Raw genomic sequence first — 22,088 nt, forward strand, 5'->3', positions numbered from 1 at the left:
ATCTTCACTGTAGCCACGTTTTACTAATTGTTTTTGTCTTAAAGTATCTTTGTAAAAAGCAATGGTGTAGAATTGCTTGCTCAGTCAGGATTAGGGTCCTATGTAACCTTGTTTCCCTATATAAAGGGCATTAGGCAAAGAAGTGAAGGCAGACTGGAAGTGAGTTGGCTAGAGCATCTCTGAAAACAAAAAACTTCTCTAGAGAAAATCCTCACCTTAAGAGACAGATTAGTTTTCCATCTCTAAGTAGAGAAAAACTCTATTTCTTGTCATGTCTGTTTAGACTTTCTGTTTTTAATTTTGTAATAAATGAGTGTTGTAATCTTTTCAAATTAAACAAAATTTTCCTTTCAAAAGGGAACGTTATCTACTCAAAACTTATGTCACAGATGAGTTAGTTTTATATACCATCACAAATACAATATAGATTGTTTGAGAAGAAAGTACGATCTAAGGTAGGAAACGAATTAGGTTTGTGCTGTGCCTGATCTAAGGAAGACGAGGTTGGGGTTAGCTACCTTGGTAAAGCTGGAAGCTCAAACGCCGGAAGTTCCATTGTCGACTAAGTTCAGGTATTGGTCAAAACTCTCTAAGTAAAACATTTTATATTGCGAAACATGGTGGACTACTAAATAAAAAAGCTAATTTGTTTAAGATATAAGTAGTAGAGTAGTGATAACTAGTACCAATAAAAGTCATATAAATTATCAAATCGAATTATAGTAATTATCCGTGTAAACTGTTATTTTAAATCAAGGTACTGCTATTAGCTTATCAAATACTGTTATTTACCTTAAGCTAATTATATATATATTGGTCTAAAGCTGACGTCACTTGGTATTGGACGAGGCGACCTATACCGGGTAGTGGTCCATCATTCCCCATAAAAATCGATCATTTTGATCAATTGATCCACATCCAACGTGAAGCCAAAAGCTGAACATCATTCCAAACTGTAAAAAAAAATTTCGTGGCAAATAATTTCAAACGTGTAAAACAAATTATAAGAAATAGAAAAATCAACCACACACCAATACAGAATACAGCATCTAAATCTGGGAGAAAGTCTATTGAGCTGGAAGGAAGCTGAAGAACATCAACAATGGCGAAATCTAGCGCCGATGATCAAGAGCTACGCCGGGCTTGTGAGTCCGCCATTGAAGGCACCAAGCAGAAGGTCATTATGTCGATCCGTGTTGCTAAAAGTCGTGGCGTTTGGGGCAAATCCGGCAAATTAGGCCGTCAAATGGCCAAACCTAGGGTTCTTGCCATTTCCAGTTACGTTCTTCTTCTTTTCTCAATTTTACATTTGAAATTTTACTGTGTTATGATTTATTCTGTTCTCAATTGTGTAATTTGGGATTAATATTCTTCGACTTAGGTTAGCAATTGAACTATTCTAATTTGTGATTTGTGAATTATTGGATTTGGTTTTTGTTTTTGTTTTTTTAATTAATATTTGTTATACCGGATGCCACTCTCGAACGTTTGCAACTACCAATTGTATGTATATTAGATAGTTAAGCAATGTCTTAATTAGGAGGAACAAGTCTAATTCAAAGTAATTTATGAGGTTCGTTGGTTGTGGATCAAAGATTATTATTTGCAAACCGTGTGCTACTTTATGTTACAATGGTGATCATAGTTCTGCTATTTAGGTTACGACTTTAAGCAGGTTTAAACTTGAGCTAAAGAGTATACCATCCATATTAAAGTTGTTGAAAATCCAATCTGGCACTTAACGTAATTGAAGAGTTTGAGTGGTATGTGTTAGGGCATTACACTTTGTTTGGATTACACACCATGTTTGGATAAAAATAGTGAAGGGAAAGGGAGGGGAAGGAGAAAGAGGGAAGAGAAAGGGAGGTGAGGGGAGTGAGATAGTGAGCTTCCGTTTTCCTTCCAAATCTGTCCGACAATGGAAGGATTTGGTTTATTAAAAGGGGAAGGAAATTAGATCCTACCAGTTCCCTCCCCTTTCCTCCTTGCATTAAGTATCCAAATAAAGGATGATGCTTCTTTTTTTTTTTTTTCCTTTCCCTCCATTTCTGTCTATCCAAACATAGTGTGAAGGAAATGGAAGGAATAGATTCAATAGAAGGGTAGGGAAATGGAGGGATGAAATATCTTTCATTTGGATAAGAATGAGCCAGGAAGGGAATTGGAGGGGAGAAATGGAGGGATTAAATTGTAAGAAATTGATCTCTCCAATAATGGAGAACAACGGAGAGATTTGGAAGGAAAACTCATCTTTCCATTCCCTCCCCTTCCCTTCCCTCCCCTTTCTCTATCCAAACACACCCTTAAGAAGGTTTTAATCCGTTTCTAAAACTAGGACTTAGGGCAATAAAACCCATGCCCTCAATGAGATTTTAGTTATATACAAATATTACATTCTAAAAAACAATTGTTAAAACTTTGACATGGGCAATTACCCTCAAAAACTCGTTGCTTTCTTCTTTACAAGTGCCCACCACAGTATCTCTCTTCCACACTTCAGCAATCAAACTATCTTCATCCTTTTTGGCCATAAGAGTATCATTTAGTAAACAAAACCGCACCCAACTCATCCAAACAAGTATGATGATATGATGTGTATTTGAATGACGCATTGTCGCACCATTGACATATTACAATTTCTATTTTGAGTATCATGGACACAATTTCTTAGACTCTTCTTTCGGTTGTTTAGCTCAACTTTTGGTTAGTAACGCATTCTTTCTTAGTTATTGTTTATTGATCCCCCTGCGAATCACTTATTGGGAACACACATTGGTACACATGTTGTGGTGCGGACTTTTGGACTCTTTAAACATATTAAGGTAACAAATTGCATTCTGTGTATTAGTTCTGGATATTAAAGTGCAACGTGGATGAGGTAATTCTAATTTTGGCTGTTGGTTGCCACCATTGTGTGAGCTGGAGGATTTTGCTCCAATTTCCTCTTGGATTCTCACCAAGTTGCTGGGGATGAATGATGATCTTAGAATGTGAATCAATAAAAAGTTTCTTAGGGTGAGAAGAATGAGACGGATGCATGTGCGTAATTTTCTATTGAATGTGATTTGTATTTCGATTTCCTGGAAAAATATAAGAATTTGCTCATTCTTTTGAAAAAATAAGTGCTTCTTGTTTTGAGTTAAAAAAAGGTTATTCATTTAGTTCAGAATTACATACGTCTAATATGAAAATTATGCACATAAAATCGTGCTCATCCTTCTCATTTTAAAATTCTTCTCATTTGATCCTAAATTTATATGCGTAGTTTATCTATCATCACATTTTCTCATAAGTTTGTGTTCTTTTGTTTGACGATGCAAAGTTCTGTCATGAAATTTCTGAGAGCTTAAAATTATGCACCAGTTGTTTCCATTGTTCTCCTTCAATTACTGTCTCCGTTCTTCTCTTCAGGTTCTGATATTTTTTTTGTAGACATCTATCTCATATGAAGATGCAACTTTAATTTTGAAATTTACACTTAATGCAGTAAAACAGAAGGGCCAGCGGACAAAAGCTTTCTTGCGTGTCTTAAAATATTCAAATGGGGGTATTCTTGAGGTAATTTTTTCATTTCAATGAAAAGTCAAGTTTTTCGTCGTGACTTGGCGCCCTAGTGTACAGTTTCTCAAAAGTCAATTTCCTCAGGCATCTTGAATTTTAAGAGTTTGGGATATACTAACTACTAAAACTGCTGAGATAAATCATGAATTAGAACATTCAAATCTGTGAGAAAAATCGTGAGTTTTTAAGAGTTTGGGATATACTAAATACTAAAACTGCTGAGAGACATTCAGTAAGAACAATAGTAATTGATGTATGATAGCTTTATGGTAGCTTAAGCTTTTCGAATTGATTATAATTTCTGTACTAATTGTTCTTTGTTATTTTTTTATCTTGAAGCCAGCAAAAATATACAAGCTAAAACATCTTTCAAAGGTGGAGGTTAACTCTAATGATCCCAGTGGATGTACTTTTACTCTGGTATTGCTTACTCTCTCTTTTAGCACATGGGATATATATTTCCTGGGTTTTGTGACCTACAATGTTCTTGACAATCTCTTGACTTTCAATTCTTGTAGGGGTTTGATAACCTGAGGAACCAAACAGTTGCTCCTCCACAGTGGACCATGCGGAATACTGATGATAGGTATTATTTGTGGAGCCCTCTAACCCCCCCCCCCCCCCCCCCCCCCTTCCCCTTTTTTCCCCAATTGAGTCAAATTTGTACTCATGTCATTCACATCTACTGCCTTTGTGTTTTTAGGAATCGTCTCTTACTATGTATATTGAATGTCTGCAAGGACATGCTTGGTCGTCTTCCAAAAGTAGTTGGAATAGATGTTGTTGAAATGGCTCTTTGGGCGAAGGTATGGAAATATTTTTTGTTGTGTGTAAAACATTTGTTTTCATCCTATAGGTTTGAGCTGCAGTATTTTTTTGAAACTTTGAAAAGCATGAGTGGGTGTAAGAAAAAGTAAGAGAGAATGTAAGACAGTAGGAGGGTGGGTTTAAGATAAAGTCAGTGAGTATGGAAAGGTATAAATTGCGGGGATAAGAAGGGTATGATGGTAAAGGAGTACGTCAAATATGGAACAAAGTAAAAAAAAAAAAAAAACCTGAGGTGCATAGGTATTCCATTCTATATTTTCAGTTGTCATTCTATGTCTAATTTTCCATTCTAAAGCTGTGCTATGTTTTCCCCTTCTGGTTTTACGGAAAGTGGTTTTGTTACTTTTTTAACATCCCTTTTTTCCATTGTCTTAATGCACAACAGGAAAACACTACCACCACCACCAGTACCAATCAGGTGAATTCTGAAGACGGGCCTGTTCCTACAACGATGGCTGAAAAAGACATGAAGGTTAATGTGGAGAAGGATCTTGTATCCCAGGCAGAAGAAGAAGACATGGAAGCTCTTCTTGGCACGTATGCATTCTTACTTTTACTGTTTTTGGCTTCCTTCTTTCACACTTATTTGAATTTTTATGTGTTTAGACACCACTGGGTTCTTAATCAATTTTACTAATTTTCTTTTTAAAATCTTTCAATGATTGTCAGTAGATACAAGAACAAGAATAACTTAGTAAATGTAACACAACCTTACTTTCTAATTGAGGCTTTTTATTTATAAACCCATTTACATGAAGATTTTGAGGTATATTGAATGATAAATCTTGTGAACAATAGAAAAAACAGTGGTTTTTTGTGATCACGGTGATGGATGCCATTTCAAGGAAGCTGGATTTTGTGGGGGGTTACAGCTGTGATCATGGTGTGAAATATATATATGGATGTACTTGCTGTAGTTGACATCCCTTTTTTTTTTTTTTTTTTTTCTTTTTTTTGAATTTTGTTTTGGGAACAGTTTTTTTGTTTAAATAATAATGCTTAAACGTATGTAACACTTTATCTTGTTGTTTTGTGAAACATGTATGGCAGTATTTGCTGTAGTGGCTAAAAAAATGATTCAAATTTCTCTCATAGGGAAATTCAATTCTAAGTTATGCACAATGGTTTATAATAGCTCAACTTCTCAAGCGGTGACATAATGGTCTACAACACATCATGGAACACAAACGTGAAAACCATCTTTAAACAGCTTTTATATGACCGAAGAGCCTTTTTTCACCATTTAGTATTATGTAAATGAAGAGCAGGCACTATTAGTTCATTTAACATGAATCTAATAATCAGAATTAACTGAATAAAGAAATTTGAGTTGAGTAGATTTGCCCTTTTTGGTTTTATGGTGTTGTATCTTATTGCTTGTCAGTCACATGCTAGCTTCAGGGCGTGTTATTTTTGGCTTTTGCCCTTCTTCTCTACGCGGAGGGCACTGCCTTGGTGTCATTTAGCATAAATTTCAAACAAATTCTGTGACTATCTCATATAGTAAGGTGGCAAAGCCACTTCTCTTTTGCCTTGAACTTTTAAATAATAATACCAAGATTCTTCGGAAGTGTCACACACATTAAGTGCTGTTTTGATTGGGATACATGTACTCAATTATCTGCACCCATATAGGGTTTTGGATCACTTGTATGCAGGCCTTTAATCGGGATGCCAATGCAAATTAAAGATTTGGGGCAGCAGAACCTTGAAGCTTTAGTAGTTTAGTCCTAGCAGGGTTATTCCTAAGATATTGTAGGACAAGTGAAGAAGCCTTTTTGGCAACAAGTGCCTTGTGTAAACATTTTAGGTTTATATTTAGAGTAAGGATCTAGCAGAAACCTATTAGATATTTAGATATGAGGCTTAGTTTTGGAAGCATGCCATATGCGCGCCTAGGTGCAAGGCACAATCATAGGTGGCGCCTTAGCTTTGCAAAGCACAATGACCTACAAAAAGCGCTCATCTATGTATTTTTTTCCTAGGCTGCTTCTTGCACTTTTCGTTGCAATTTGCAAGGCATCAATAACTAATACGTAAAATAATTTATTTGTAAATCACCACGCGACTTAGTGACGATCAGGTATACTATATTACTAGAGAAGAGAGCAGTGTTTGAAAAAGCGTGCCTAGGCGCTGAGGCGCAAGGCGATAGGGGTAAGCGCCTTTTTGGGTCTAGGCGAGGCGATTTTAATAAGGCGCACCTGAGGCGCCCGAGGCGCACTTGAGGCGCCCGAGGCGCACCTAAGGCTCACCTAAGGCGCACTTGAGGCGCCCGAGGCGCACCCAAGGCGCACTTGAGGCGCACCTGAAGCAAAATTCTGCCAACTGTTTATATAGTGCGCCTCACTTCAAGGAGGCGCGCCTTAGGCGCACCTAGGCGCTGCATAGCCCTTATCGCCTCAGCGCGCCTTGAGCTTTTTTATATATTGGGAGAGAGCAACCCCGTATTCACCAATTCCATTTGAAGAACTCTAGCTATTTTTCACATGGCCATTTCACCTTTTCTGACAATTCTTTTTTAAGACTTATTTTGTAGAAATTAATATTTGTTTTTTTTAATATAAATTGATTTCACCTCACGCCCTCACCTACAAAAGGCGCACGCCTTGCGCCTAAGCTCCAAGGACTTTAGTGCCTTGTGCATCTGGTGCCCTTTAAAACTAAGGATATACCTTGTTCCGTTGTTCGTTTGGTACTCTTGCAGGAAATGTAATATGATGGGAAGAACATTGACAGAAAATCATGAGCAATTCATCTGAGGGGTTTGGATTCATTCCTATTTTATTTTTAAATTTTGTTTATTTCCTCTGCGCCACTCTATTTCCCCTCTTTCCCTTGGATTCCCATGTTCAAAGCCTCTCTTTCTTTATGATTTTAGTACCTTCTGATGACTATATATTTATTCATGTTGCTCTTTGTCACCTCTTCTATTACCTGACTGCAAGCTGAAACCCTTTCTCAACCCCTACAGGAGGGTTGAATTTGGCTCCTGATGTTCAACCTGAAACTAGAGACTTCTTTGTGACTTCTTGAGATTCTTTAGCAAGGTATCTATGTAGGTTTATTGCTAAAGAAAAAGGAAAGAACTAGAGAAAAACTAGCCAAGGCTTGGATTATTCTTGTCTTGTGATTCCTACATTTTGACATCTCTTTAGTATCCCTTTCCAATCTTTCTGCATATAAGTTTAGGAGAGTGAATGAGATTTATTACCCCATTAGTTTTAGCTGTATAGCGATGGAAAGTAGGTGCTATGTATAGCACACTAGCAGTGTTGTAGTAAATGCTTTGGGTATCTTTTATGGGGGGTGCTTTTGAAAGAATGAAGCTCAAATGAGAGCTCAAGTGCCGTAGCATGCTGTTTAAAAGTTAAATCCAATGCAAAGGAATAACCTTGGATCAAAAGCAATAGGTAGAATTTGCACTATATGGCCCTGATTGATTTGTCACATGCAGCTATGTCATGGGTATTGGAGAAGCAGAAGCTTTTTCTGAAAGGTTGAAGCGTGAACTTCAGGCTTTGGAAGCAGCAAATGTTCATGCTATATTGGAAACAGAACCCTTGGTGGAACAGGTAAACTGCTTTTAGCATCGTTCTTACTTTTTAAATTGGTCAGCTTCGCTTTTAACCAAAAGAGTTAATTTGTCCCTGATTTATTATAGGTCTTCTGTTGATAGTTTTGTTGTTTGTATTTTTCCCCCTCTTACATGTTCAAGCAATTTAACTTCTGAATCCACTCACACTACATGCTAAAACAGCTTAAGTTGTACTCTCATTTTGGCTTGCAAATGTCTTCCATTTAAGAGAAATAATAGCAGTAAGGATGAAGACTTTGATCTGAAGGAGTAATTTTGCATTCCACAAATAATCATTCCAGAAGTTCTTTATTTGTTTGCCTTGATTGTTAGTGGAATTCTGGCTTCCATACTTTTATCATTCCTTCTGTTAAATAATTTATGGTTTCTTATAAGATAATTTTGGTTTTAAGCTCGTCCATTCACCTCCTCCCCAAGGGAAAAAAAATTTGAACTTTTTGAGCTGGAATTTAGTGCTCTAATTTCCTTAGCAAGAATTGTCGAAATAATTGCATAAAAAACTTTTCATGCTCTTTTGATGATCAAACATGATTGATGAGTAATATCAGTAGGGACGGCGAAGGTTTTAAACCCCTTGGTGACAACTATTGACTTGGACCATTGCTATTACAGTTATATTCAAAGAACTACTTGAGTGGATATGATTTATTTGGAGTACCCTAAATGTTATATTGTTAAGCTTAGTAACAGGTTTGTTTGTTTTGTTTTTAATTTTTTTAATGCAGGTATTAAGAGGGCTTGATAATGCCTTGAATTGTGTGGATGATATGGATGAGTGGCTGGGGATATTCAATGTGAAATTGAGACACATGAGAGAAGACATCGAGTCGGTAGGTGAAGTTGACTATGAGTAATAATGCCTTGTATTGTTGCTGAATACAATTCCACTTGCATAACATGTTTTTACTTAAGCTTTACTTTTTTCTGCATAAAATTGCTTCTATTGATTTCTGAGAAATTATACATGGTAACCAGTGGTTTGGCACTTTCAAATTGGTGTCCTTAAAAAAAAAAAACACTTGCGTAGACCACAAAATATGCGTCAATTATTGGATTATGATCTATAACCTTAAAATGGTAGGGGATAAAAAAAGAATATGGAAGAATGTCATTACTTTAGTTAAGAACGATATAATTGCTTTTGCAGTTCATGAGAATGCTACTGTTGTGAACTGATAAAGCATGCCGATCTTTAAGTAGTTCCAGGGTTCCAGCTTCTCAGTTCTCACTCGTTTCATTTTCTTCCCGAAAACCTTTTGCCTTTCTTGTTTATTATATTCAGATAGAAACCCGTAATAACAAACTGGAGATGCAATCCGTAAATAACAAATCGTTGATTGAGGAACTTGACAAGCTTCTTGAGCGATTACGTGTTCCTTCTGAGGTATGCTTCTTACCTTCCTATCTTTGCTTGTTTGGTCCTTCAAATCTAAATTGACAATTTCCCTGCATCTTAGTATGCAACATGTCTTACAGGAGGTTCGTTTGATGAATCAAACATGATAAAAAACATTGAAGCATGTGAATGGCTAAGTGGTGCTCTCCGTGGCTTGGAAGTCCCGAATCTGGATACCACTTTTGCAAACATGCGTGCAGTATGTTCCAAGTATCTTTTAATTATTTATTTTCTCTTCTCAAAAGCAGTATCTCAGACTTGCATTATGTGGGCATTTGTTTATTCATCTGATAATTCTATAGCAGCATGTGCTGTGTCGACAACGTTGAATGATATGTTTGAGAGCCTAAATCTTGCATTGCAAGTAAATGAAATATCAATCTGTCCTAAATTTATTGTTATTTATTTATTTTTTATACTCTTTTAGGCTTGGGTGCATATAGTGATAGTAAGTAATAGGGGGTGTAGCCTTTTGGGGTAGATAGTGTAAAAAGAAAAGAAAAAGTGATACTGTGAGAGAAGTTAGTGGGGTTCCCAGAGAGAATTGAGAAAGATAATTAGGCCAAAGTAGTACACAAGACAAGTATTTTAGGACGGAAGAAGTATTTCGTAAAAAACAAGTTCAGTTTAGTTGTTTATTCTAATTGAAAACTTTTCACCTAGCATAAAAAGTATTCTAATTGCTGAATCATAGGATTACAAAAAGTGAGGAAAAATTGACCTTTGACTCTGCATTGTAAATCAAGAAATTGTGATTCTTTCCCTTTTATGCCCCCTCCCTGTCCAACCATGAAATTATATAGATTTGCTGTTCTAATGTTTGGGTGTAATTCCGTATAAAGTTCATGTCTAGCTCTATCCGCTGGTTTGATTGAGTACAGTAATATTCTTAGGCTCCTATTTGGTATTTTTGGGGTATATTAGATAGCCCCCACCTGGGCATATGTATTCCTGCAATTTTGTGTATACTGCAACTTCATGTTTAGCTCTCTCCACTGGTTTGATTGAGTACAGTGATATTCTTAGGCTCGTTTTTGGTATCTTGCAATTTTGTGTATACTGCTTGTCCTTGTAATATATTATTTGATTACTTAAATACCTCTTTATCTGAAATTATATTACAGATTAGAGAAAAAAAAGCAGAAGTTGAAAAGCTCAAAAGTACGTTTGTTCGGAGAGCATCTGAGTTCTTGAGGAACTACTTTGCCAGCTTGGTGGACTTCATGATTAGCGACAAGAGTTACTTTTCTCAGGTAATTGGATCAACTTATTGCTGCACACATTTGGCAAAATTATTTCTTTGGTTAAGGTTAATCATTGTGTATTATTGAGCAGCGTGGACAGCTAAAACGACCAGACCATGCTGATCTGCGGTATAAATGCAGGACATATGCTCGGCTTCTGCAACATTTGAAGGTTCTAACACTGAAATCTGTTGTCATATTCGCTTGCTTCTTTTCTTGTTTAATCTCATTCCTTATGATGTTCCAGAGCCTTGACAAGAATTGCTTGGGTCCATTGAGGAAAGCGTATTGTAGCTCTCTGAACTTGCTTCTTCGTAGAGAGGTGAGTAGATTAAATAGTTCTGGATTGTTTATCATACTGGCTGCCAACTTGATATTTAATGACAAATAGGGTGCCTTTAAATTAAGGTACAGTGGGATGATTGATAACTTTCCAGAAAGGACTTTGATTATGTTTACACACTGAATCTAAAACATCAACTGCTGTGTGCATAGTTGCATACCAATATGTAATAAACTGATTTATGGAGGGGCACTTTGGGTATTCTAGAATCTTTAGGTTAAGTCTTTAGTTTTTATTATAAATAGAGAAAGGGGAAAAGGAGAAGGCATGTGGATTTTGGAGTTAGTAGTAATAGAGTAGCAGTAGTTGTAGAGTAGCAATAGAGTAGTAGTTGTAGTATTCTCCAAGACTCAATCTTTTAGCTTAGCCCTTAGCAACTTTTGTAGCCGTTATTTACAAATATCAATCAAAATACCTAAGCTTTCCTCTGTTTATGATTTTACTGTTACATTCAAGCAATCCGAATTTCTCAGTCTATAACACAATATATTTCATTTGAAAATGAAAAAGTTTCTGAGAAATATACTGCTTACTGTGAGAAACATACTGAATCTAAGACATCAACTGCTTTGTGTGCATAGTTGCATACCAATATATTTCATTTGAAAATGAAAAAGTTTCTGAGAAATATTCTGCTTACTGTGAGAATCACTGAGAAACTCAGATGATTGCTATCTAATTCTCGTAACCCATTCAGCAAAACCAATGATTCACCTGTGCCTTGCTGCGTCAATGGCGTAATGTTGAGGCACGGTGTGGCATTGTTTAATGGTGAAACATTTTGCTGATTATTATTTATTTTTTTTATTTGTTTTTGTGGTCTAAAACTGAATTATCTTCATGGCTGTGGCATTTTGTTTTCATAGTTGTTTTTTTCCCAAACGTCTTTTATTAAAAGAAAAAGGAACGCAAAGGAATTGTTGCTAGACTAGATTCCTAGGTTATTTGAACTGATGATCTATTTGCAGGATTAAAAAATAATAATAATAATAATATCTTCATCAACCTAAGTTGAAACTATAACTCTTTTCCCTTATCTCATTTCTTGTGTGTATATTCCTGTTGTGTTATGCAGGCTCGAGAGTTTGCAAATGAGCTTCGAGCCAGTACTAAGGCTTCAAGAAATCCAACTGTTTGGTTGGATGCTTCTGCTGGTGCTGGTCAAACTGTGAGCAATGCAGACACTTCAGCAGTTTCTGATGCTTATGCCAAAATGCTTACAATATTTGTTCCACTCCTTGTTGATGAGGTTAAATTCCAGCAAATTTGTGTTATAGATTTTAATTTGTAACTTGTTGTCTTACGGGAAGCCTTTTGAATCTCAGAGTTCCTTTTTTGCTCACTTCATGTGCTTTGAAGTTCCTGCTCTCAATCCACCGGGAGGAGTTCCCAATGGTAAGTCTGCATCAAATGTGGATGACGTCGATGATGATGATCTTGGAATCATGGATATTGATGACAATGATAGCAAAACAGGTATATTTCATCTTTTGGCACCAAATATTCATCTTTTTGTCTAATGCCTTTGCCCCTAGTAGGTTGATACTTGTAACTTATGAATTTTATTTATTATGCCTAGGTAAAAATTCTGTTGAGTTGGCAGCATTAAATGAATGTCTGCAAGAGTTGCTGGATGGGATCCAGGTAATTTTGTCAATTTATCTTCAGTTTATTTGTGATCTTCTCATTGAAGAACTTTTTTTACTGCTTCTTTGAAATATTAATATTTGTGCTGGTGCGGTGGAATTTACACTGGTTATGAAAGTTTGCAAGGAAAATGGAAAAATGACCCACTAATAATAATAATTAAAAAAGTGGCATTATCTGCTATTATAAAAAGAGATAAGTAAACAATCAAACTATTGGCCAGAGTGTTAGCATGCTCTGTGTGGCATGAGGCACTAGGTTCAGGGTTCACTAGAGGTCTCCTTAATGGCATATTGGCATGTTTAGTTTACAGCCTTTCAATATTTCTTGAAAACAACATATATCCTAGTCTTCTTTCTATATGGAATTGCAATTTGTTCTTCAAAAAACTAGCTATTTCAAGATATATGTTTGAAAACGTAGTATGCATATGCAAGGTGATGTGTAACATATGTTCCTTGTATAAATGAATAAATTTAATTAAAGGAATACATGCATCACTTTGTGAGGCTGTACCTTCGCCTTTTATATCATCACTAGTATCCTAGGTTTTGCATCTACTGTGGATATATTGAAACTTGTACAAACAAAGATTTTCTCATGAAGTCCCCTTTGATCCTTCTCAGCAGTGCCCTCTTTCCTCTTTTGTTTTAAAGGGAAAGGATGTGACAAGGGCATTGTTTGGTGAATGGTATTTTGCTTGGCCATAGCTGGTTTGTGGCAAATTTATTTTGTCAAACAGCCAAATATTATGTTTGGTTAATGGCTTTTTGACCAAATTAAAAACCTGCATGGAACAACATACACCCAGTGCCTTCAGACAACCAATACAAACAATGAATGCTACTAATTGTCTAACAAGCTAGGTGAAACAGCCAAAGGCAACCCCCAACAGTTGATTGCCCAACAAGACCAAAATTCAGTCTCATATGCTGTCATAGATAGGTGAAAGGTTACTTTTTGACGATAACCTTCTCAGATTGTCCATCTGCAATGTCTAAACTCTACAAATCTAACTAATCCCTACTACCTTCAACTGCCCTCAACCATTTTGTGTTGTGATTAAATCTCAGGAGGACTTCTATGCTGTTGTGGATTGGGCCTACAAGATTGACCCCTTGCGATGTATATCGATGCATGGGATTACAGAACGCTATCTTTCTGGTCAGAAAGCTGATGCAGCTGGATTTGTGCGTCTCTTGCTTGGTGATCTTGAATCTAGGATCTCCATGCAGTTTAGCAGAGTAAGCTCCAACCTTTTAACATATACCAATAGTAATTTTGATTATTGGAAGTCAGTTATGATATGCTGATTCCGTTGCAATTATGATGTTTACATGCACCAACCAATAGTAATTTTGATTGTTGGAAAGTCTATGATATTATGATATCCTTGCAGTTTGTTGATGAGGCTTGTCACCAGATTGAAAGAAATGAGAGAAACGTCCGACAGATGGGTGTCCTGTCATACATCCCAAGGTGAAAATTACTTGTAAACATTTTATATAAGAACCTCTTCTTAGTGTTTCTCCTTTTTAGAAAGTGAGATACTTCTAGAGCAGGGTCTCTGTTATAAGAGGCAGCAGTCTTCAGGATTAGTTCATTCATGATGTTTGCTTTCCTGGCTTGAAATTGGTTACGTAACGTAAATCAAGATCTTATGTTCTTCATTGTAAGTGATTATGCTCCCTTCGTCTTGCATTAATTTTCATATTAGAGCATGACCCTAAAGTCAAATGTTTGCCCTGTCAACTTAGTTGAGATTGGAGGTTTGGGTATTTTATAACAAGAGAGAAAAAGTATATGTGATTAGATATAGTGGGTAATATTATAGAGAGGCTTAGGAAAAGGTTGATGTGATAGGAGATAATAGGTAAATTTACATTGAAAAGATAGCAAGTGTGTGATTCTTAGTATATGTTAAAAATGGAGTGTGAAATCTAATGTGGGGCTTATGAAAAACTAAGGGCCTGAGCTGAGCTGAGCTGAACTGAACTTAATCTAAAGAGAACAGGCCTTAAGTGCAAAAACTAATGTAGGACGAAGGGAGTTTATGAAGCATTCTCTTTTTTACTTTTTATTTGATATAGTCATGTGGAATGTTAGACTTTCTCAAATTTAATTTTTAAAATATCAAATTATTAATACCCTTTATATATATTTTAACATATTTAAAGATATTAATGGTTAAACTTTGTGTTTGCTAAACATAACAATCAATTAGACAACTAAACAAAATGCAAGAAGTATTAAGAGCAAAATGGACTAGAAGGAACTTCTATTTGCTTATGCCTCGTGTCTTTTATGTGCTCTCTTGATAAGTTTGAGGTAGTAAGAAAAAAACACATGATTATCTAACTTGTGTTTGATTTTTTTCTTGTATTTCTGTTGAATGTACTTCATAATATTTTACTTATACTGTATTTTAAATTTTAAGAGCAGTATCGGAACTTAATATACTGGAAGCAAGAATTCAACTTGCCTTTATCTCCTGAATACGTTTGAATTTTTCGTAAAGTTGCTTAACTATTTTTGGTGCATAGATTCGCTACACTTGCAACTCGTATGGAGCAGTATATTCAAGGACAATCCAGGGATTTAGTTGACCAGGCATATACAAAATTTGTAAGTACCAATTTATTCAGCTATGGGTTGATTTAGAATTCTGGCTGCTTATAAGACCATCATCACTCATGGTATAAAAATTTATACCACCCCTCTCTCTCTACCACTTTCTCACTCCTCCACATCATCTATACCACAATACAATATACTTTCTCCAAAAATCACCCCACCCATGCTATAAAAAAAGTTTACCAACATACTTTCTCTCTCCTATATGTATGAATTATACACTTAATTAAATTATAATTATATTTTATTTTATGTTGAAAATAACTAATTACTATTTATAAAGTTAATTAAATAAAAATAAGCAATTTAGGTAGAAAAAAGTGAATTTCAAAAATATATAAAACTATATCAATATGGGTGTCTATGTGTATGTCTTGAAAAATTATGAACAATGGTAATTTTTTCATAATTTTTGACTTTATAATTTTTTCTTAAAATGCAATTGAAAAATAATAAATAAAAGATGAATGACAACCAGGCCACATTGCGTGACCTGGTTGGTTCATGTTTCACGTGGAACGAAGCAAAAGTTTACCATGGGATGGTATATACCATTTGTTGGTATAGTTTTATGCCACCAAAGTAGTAAAAATTTGCAACTTTTGGATGATTATTTACACCGTGGTATAAAATTATACCACGAGTGTTGATGCTCTAAATGTTTTGGTTTTAAAAAAGTTATATGCTCCTTATTTTAACTTTTTGGTAACCTTAACTTAAAAAAGAAAATAAATATTACCTTTGTTTAACTTTACTAACTGGTTCTAGCTTTATGTATTTATTTAAGAATGTGGTGATTGTGTGTAATCTTCTCTATACTCTATACCAATTTTTTCGAATAAGAAAATGTATTTTATAACTGCTGAAAAAGCAATACAGAGAAAGATGGACAATCAGTTCTTTAATCAATAACCCTGTTTGAAATGAAATGACAAATCCATTTAAGATCACACATTGGGTGTTTTCTTTCTTGTTTAAGAATATGTATATGAAAAAAATAAGTCACAAGAACTTAATTTTGTTGACAGGTTAGCATTATGTTTGTGACCTTGGAGAAAATTGCTCAGACTGACCCAAAATATGCAGATGTTTTTCTTTTGGAAAATTATGCTGCATTTCAGAATAGGTACTAATTTTATCTTCATAATTGCGCCAACTTTCTGTTACTAATCATATTCAACAAGCTGATTATATAGGCAATTGTTTGCAGTTTATATGAACTTGCAAATGTTGTGCCAACTCTTGCAAAGTTCTACCACCAGGCAAGCGAAGCATATGAGCAAGCATGTACGCGCCATATAAGCATGATCATATATTACGTAAGCAAATTTTTTGTGGCACTTTTTGTCTTTTTGTTTATAATTGTATCCTTCTGTAATACATGGTTCTTTTGTTGGTTGTACTAGTAAATTTTGCTAAGTTATCTCAGCCAGAATTTTTTTGGACAATTATTTACAGCAATTTGAACGGCTTTTCCAATTTGCTAGAAGGATTGAAGACCTCATGTACACCATAACCCCAGAAGAAGTAAGTATCTGATGAATGGATGTCATAAAATTTTGCAATTTTCAGCTACTTGATTTTTCTTGTAGAGGCTTTGAAACATGCAGTTTGATTTTGGATGTGAATGTAATAATACATTATTTCTAGAATGTATGTAAAAATGTATAGTTATCATTATTATTTCATTCTCTTATCTCGAGTCATCAACTTTGTGGAAAGTATGTCAAATTAGTACATAAAAGGAGATACTGTTGAATTAATCAAACTGTTCCATCTCGATGCATTTGGTGTTGTCCCTCTCACAAATCTGAAATTTGTTTTTATTCCCCAGTAGCATAATCAATTTCCCATTGCTTTGTACGAGTCTCTCATATGTGCGCTCTGGCAGGGAATTAGGCTAGGGAGAGGTGTGGTCTATTGTCTAGTATGACCTGTTGATTAGTGAGCATGTTTTATTCGTTTGTAGAAAGCTCATCGTGCTGGTGTTGATTTAAAACTGGTTGCACTCTTAAATTATTACAACACTGTAAAATGGCTGCAGGTATGTTGAGCATAAAACACAGACTTTCACAAATTGATGTCAATACTTGTAGTAGAAGCTGTAATTCCACGTAAGATCCATTGAACACCATTAGAATTTAAAAATTACAGAATCCAATTGGTGGCTCTTGCAGGCATCTTCATGCATAATTCCCAAGTAATCTGAACACGATCTTAGAAAGCATCTGTGAGGTTACACACTACTTACACTTTTCTGAATAAATACCAACACATGTTCCTCTTTAACCGTATCTGCATCCACTTGCTCCTTCATTTCCAAAGGAGTAAAGAGTAGCCTAGGTAATGAGGCCATCCAGGCCTTCCTTTATCCATCAGGCTTGAGAGGTCACATTTTTAGCATGACTGGGCCCTACTAGCCCATTCATTTGTTATTTAAGGAACATTGAGCTCAATGGATGTCCTGCAACATTTGAGCACTATCGTTAGGCTGCCCCACAATCACCCACCAAACTACTCCGTAATAGAGAATTATATGATTGTCACCATCGTCCATCTTAGATATTACATGGCGCTCAAGGAAAGTCCTTTGAAGCTGAATCTGACTTTCACCCAGGAGCTCTATCAGGCTTCCTTTTCTTCCTAAATTTTGTTTTCTTTTCCTTATTAGATCTCTGCCATTGCTTGGTAGTATTAAATAAAACCAGTTCCATACCTGGATTTTGCTGTTGTGAGTTGTGACTATGATGCATTGATGCGTGAGCAGTTCAACCCACTGATCCCAACTGCAAATGTGCAAGTGGTATAATTTTTGTCTAAGTTAATAAATCCAGGTAAATTGCATTATACCAATCTTTAACAGCGAATTAATAACACTGTGCGAGTACTTATGTAGGCCCTTTGTCCTTGATGGTGACAAAACCCTCTTGTCAAAATTCTTAATAGATAAATTGATGATATGCCTTCAATATGTATTAATGTAGTTTTAAAGGATTCCTAAGTTTGTGAAGTCTTTGAAGGAGAAGAAAAGAAGGCAGAGATATAGAGTGTGAGGAAGACTAGTGACATTTTCAGCACAAATGAAAAACAGACACTTGACCTTTGACCAATGGAAAAGGTCTCTTAAAAGTTGGGAGCCTAAACTGTTTTTTTTTTTCCTATCTGCTTGGCCAAAATTTTCTTTTTGATGTACAATTAGTACATTGATTCATCTGGCCTTCCCAGAACCCTTTTGCCCAAGAGCCTCCTGTAGCGGTTGTTGTCTATAAGGATAATTAGTGTTTTATGCTTGATTAGTTTCATTCTGCTCAGGTATTTTCTCATAGTTCTGTTGACTGTTACTTGATTTTTCCTTTGATTTTTACAGATATATGAATTACGCCCCATTTATTTTGAAAAATTCAAGTCTCTGTTAAACTTCTTGGAGATTCTGCATATGTTATGGCACATCCCTTATGATATAATGATTATATACCAGTGTCCAGAAATAAGATATTGTGTGTGGCACTTCATTGTTATAGGCCTTGTAGCACATGAACCTTTCCTACTTTTCGATTATATAGGATGATAGAGAAGAAAAGAAAATTTGATATAGTGAATCTGATGCCTGACTTTGATTTGTCTGTCATCTTCAGATTCCGTTCCAGCTTGGATTGTCTAAAATGGATCTCCGGAAAGTGTTGAAAGCTAGCTTGTCTGGGGTAAGTGTAATAACATCAAATCCTAAGTTTCATAATCTTGTTTATCTTCTATTGGTCTCTACAAACTCCTCGGTGAATCTCCTGCATGCCCATCATTTTGGCTACATTTTGGCTACATTTTGCTTCAGGTTGACAAATCCATTCAAGCAATGTCCAAAAAATTGCAGAAGAACTTGACTTCGGAGGAGTTATTACCCTCGTTATGGGATAAATGCAAGGTAAGCCGAGTGATCATCTTATAGTCATATCTTTCCATCAGCTTTGATCACCCTTATGTATGGTACTTTTATGCAACTGCTGTATATCATAAGAAAAATAAACTGATGAAAGCGTTACATTTGCAGAAAGAGTTTCTGGACAAGTATGAGAGCTTTGCACAACTTGTGGCCAAGGTTTACCCCACTGAGAACATCCCCTCTGTATCTGAAATGAGAGATCTTTTGGCCTCCCTGTAAGAAAATCTTTGTATAGAAAAATTTTTCCTCTTAGATTTTCGTGTTTAGTAAATAGTAGCTGCCATAAGATGCTTTTTCATAGGGTAATTCTTTGTAGTTTGCGGAATATACTGAGAGTTCAACTTGGTGTGTATTGAGTAATGATTATGGATAATACATAATTTTTTTTTTGAAAAAATGGATAATACATAATTGATATAATGTTAAAAGGGTTTGTAATCTTTATACCCCTCTTGTGTTATATCAATAGACTTAAAATTAAACTAAGTTTGTGAACGTTGACCGAATGATCGGTGTGTTTTTCTACCTGTAGGTTATTGTTGCTATTAAAAAAAATAAAAATAAATAGAAGTTTAACTTTATGTGTAGTATTTTATTAAGGAAAAATTAATAAGAATAATCTCAACTATTGATAATCTTTTTATTTTAATCCCAATTAAACTTTTAACATATACAATTCTCAATTATTCGGGTAGCTGTTGGGCCCGTATTACCAAGCAGCTCAATACATTTAGGGCACCACTCAATGATCAAATGATACATTAAATCAAGCAAAATTACCTGATTGGAACAAGTATGGCAAGCAAGATCAGAATATCAATCATGAAGATACTTGCTAAGAATACACCTGCTGAACAGGGAAATAGAATAAAATCAAAGAGGATCTCCTATGTTTGAATATATTCGATATCTTTGTAACCCTAGTAGCTCCTAGGTATAAATAGCAAAGCTAGACATTGTAACACTCATGTACGCACACATATACATTAATATAAACTGCTTATTTTCACTTATGCTCTCGGAATCGTGTCTTTGTTGAACAAGGAGGCCTATCTTTACTTAGTATTGTATCTCTAAACTTATTCTCCTTCAATTTAATTGTTTACTTATTGCTTTATTATTGCTCTTGGTTATGGTATTTGATATTTGTGGTTTGGTTGTTATTACCCCTAAATCCCTAAGCAAATTCCTAGATGCCCTTACTAAGATTTGCCTAAACAGTAGCTAGGTGAGGGCTGAGTTATGGGGCAACCGCCACTCCGCTAGGGCTCATAGAGGAAAGGAACCCCAATTTCTCAATACATAATCCATTATATTCTTAAATTATGCTTATTTTAACACAAAATGATAGTGGCTTTACTTAAAATGCTATGAATCACAAAGGTAAACATGATTTTGAATTTGCAATTAGTAATATTTTTGATATGAAAGGGTTGAAATATATACGATTTGTAATAGTGATCACTATTTATTAAAGTGATATTTTTATTTGATTCAATTGTTATGTATTTGATAGTCTCTTATAAAAGTTAATAACAATAACAATAATTAAATTAATTTATATAAAAAAAATTTATCAAAAAAAAAAAAAAAAAACACCACCACCAACACCCACCCCACCACCGGCTAGCCACCCCCTCCCCAGCCGGCCCAAAACTTCCCCTCTTGCTGGCAAACCACCTCCCTCGTTAGCCGACCCACCACTCCTATTTCCCCTTACTCCCGCCGTGACACTAAACTCAAAGCCCACAAGGCCACAACCCATCCCTCCCTTGAGTCCCTTCCCCCACCACAAAATAGCACCCCTCCCTTTCTCCTACCCCGAAGCGACATGAAGCGTCGACGGAAAGGGAGGGGTTGTTGTGGGAGAAGGAACAGGGTAGGGGTTTTGGGTTAGGGTTTAGGCTGGGGGGCTGGGGGTCGTTGACGGGGGTAAAGGCAGAGGCTGGGTCGTCAATGGGAGACAAGTTGGGTCGCCGGTGGTTTAGGGGTCTGGGTCGCCGTCGTTGACGGGTTAGTTGTCGTGGCGGGGTGGGGGGTTGGGGCTGGTGGAAGAGGTGGTTGGTTTTTTTTTTTTCCTAATCTTCGTAAATATTTTATATTAATTTATGTTACTCGAACATGACACTTTTATTGTCATACACAGATCCGGGTACACGTCAATGTTTGGAAAAAAAAAACACACAATTTAAGCTCCCTGGACACTTTCGACGTGGGGTGTCTGACTTCTCCATGAAAGTCGAGCAGGGTCCTTTTAAAGAGTTTTTTATTTTAAATAATGAGGTAGGTTTTTAACTTTGAATTTTGACCTCTTAACCTGACCCCACCACAATTTCTTTAATCCCTTTCTCACAATCCCATGTGACCCACACCTTTTCCCACTTATTGCCCCCCCTCCCAAAATCATTACTCGCTTGTTTGCTTTTACTTGCAAGTTCCCTTTCGCACTTAGCTAGCGTACTTGTCATCAATAGACAAGAGAGTACCGCGCGGGCGCGTGAATCCATTGTCAAAATACTTGTACATTGACAATTGTTCAAACCTTTATTTTAATACTATAACATTTATATTGATATAATAACCTTTATTTTGTCTCAAAAAAATATATATATATAATAACCTTGTTATGAAATATATAGAAATCAGAGGATTAAGAGAAGAAGGTAATAAGAGAAGTATTACTACTTGTATGTATTACTCTTGGTAATATTTTTGTGTACATCATACAAGTGAAATTGCATGGTTATTTATAGTAGTAAGAATCACTATTACATTGTGGGCTATAACCTTAGAGGGTGGCAATTAGGGTTGGCTACTACATTAAATGCAATGAAGAAATTGGAGTGTGGACATTCACACCTTGACTAAATTAATTAACTCTTAACACTCCCCCTTGAATG

At 35.7% G+C, this 22,088-nt stretch overlaps 1 protein-coding gene across 1 annotated transcript; it reads left to right on the forward strand.

The window, feature by feature from the left end:
* The first annotated feature begins 907 nt into the window (after window positions 1–907).
* LOC145596662 (exocyst complex component SEC3A) lies at window positions 908–19,632 on the forward strand. Its single transcript, XM_081652880.1, has 25 exons — window positions 908–1,277; window positions 3,488–3,558; window positions 3,901–3,981; window positions 4,080–4,147; window positions 4,265–4,367; window positions 4,775–4,926; window positions 7,847–7,964; window positions 8,713–8,817; window positions 9,270–9,371; window positions 9,445–9,582; window positions 10,508–10,636; window positions 10,719–10,799; window positions 10,875–10,949; window positions 12,046–12,219; window positions 12,296–12,446; window positions 12,550–12,614; window positions 13,691–13,861; window positions 14,017–14,096; window positions 15,161–15,242; window positions 16,280–16,377; window positions 16,462–16,570; window positions 16,710–16,778; window positions 18,887–18,952; window positions 19,081–19,170; window positions 19,297–19,632. Exons 1-25 carry the CDS (start codon window positions 1,103–1,105, stop codon window positions 19,405–19,407), a joined length of 2,664 nt encoding a protein of 887 aa, XP_081509006.1. The 5' UTR covers window positions 908–1,102; the 3' UTR covers window positions 19,408–19,632.
* Window positions 19,633–22,088: the final 2,456 nt, after the last annotated feature.

Source organism: Chenopodium album, chromosome 20, assembly GCF_948465745.1.
Source record: "Chenopodium album chromosome 20, dcCheAlbu1.1, whole genome shotgun sequence".
NCBI lineage: Eukaryota > Viridiplantae > Streptophyta > Magnoliopsida > Caryophyllales > Amaranthaceae > Chenopodium > Chenopodium album.

Coding starts and splice junctions, on each gene's coding strand:
- LOC145596662 (XM_081652880.1), top strand. CDS start 1,103: ATGGCGAAATCTAGCGCCGATGATCAAGAGCTACGCCGGGCTTGTGAG. Junction 12,615..13,690: donor AGTTGCTGGATGGGATCCAG/GTAATTTTGTCA, acceptor ATTAAATCTCAG/GAGGACTTCTATGCTGTTGT. Junction 19,171..19,296: donor CGTTATGGGATAAATGCAAG/GTAAGCCGAGTG, acceptor TTACATTTGCAG/AAAGAGTTTCTGGACAAGTA.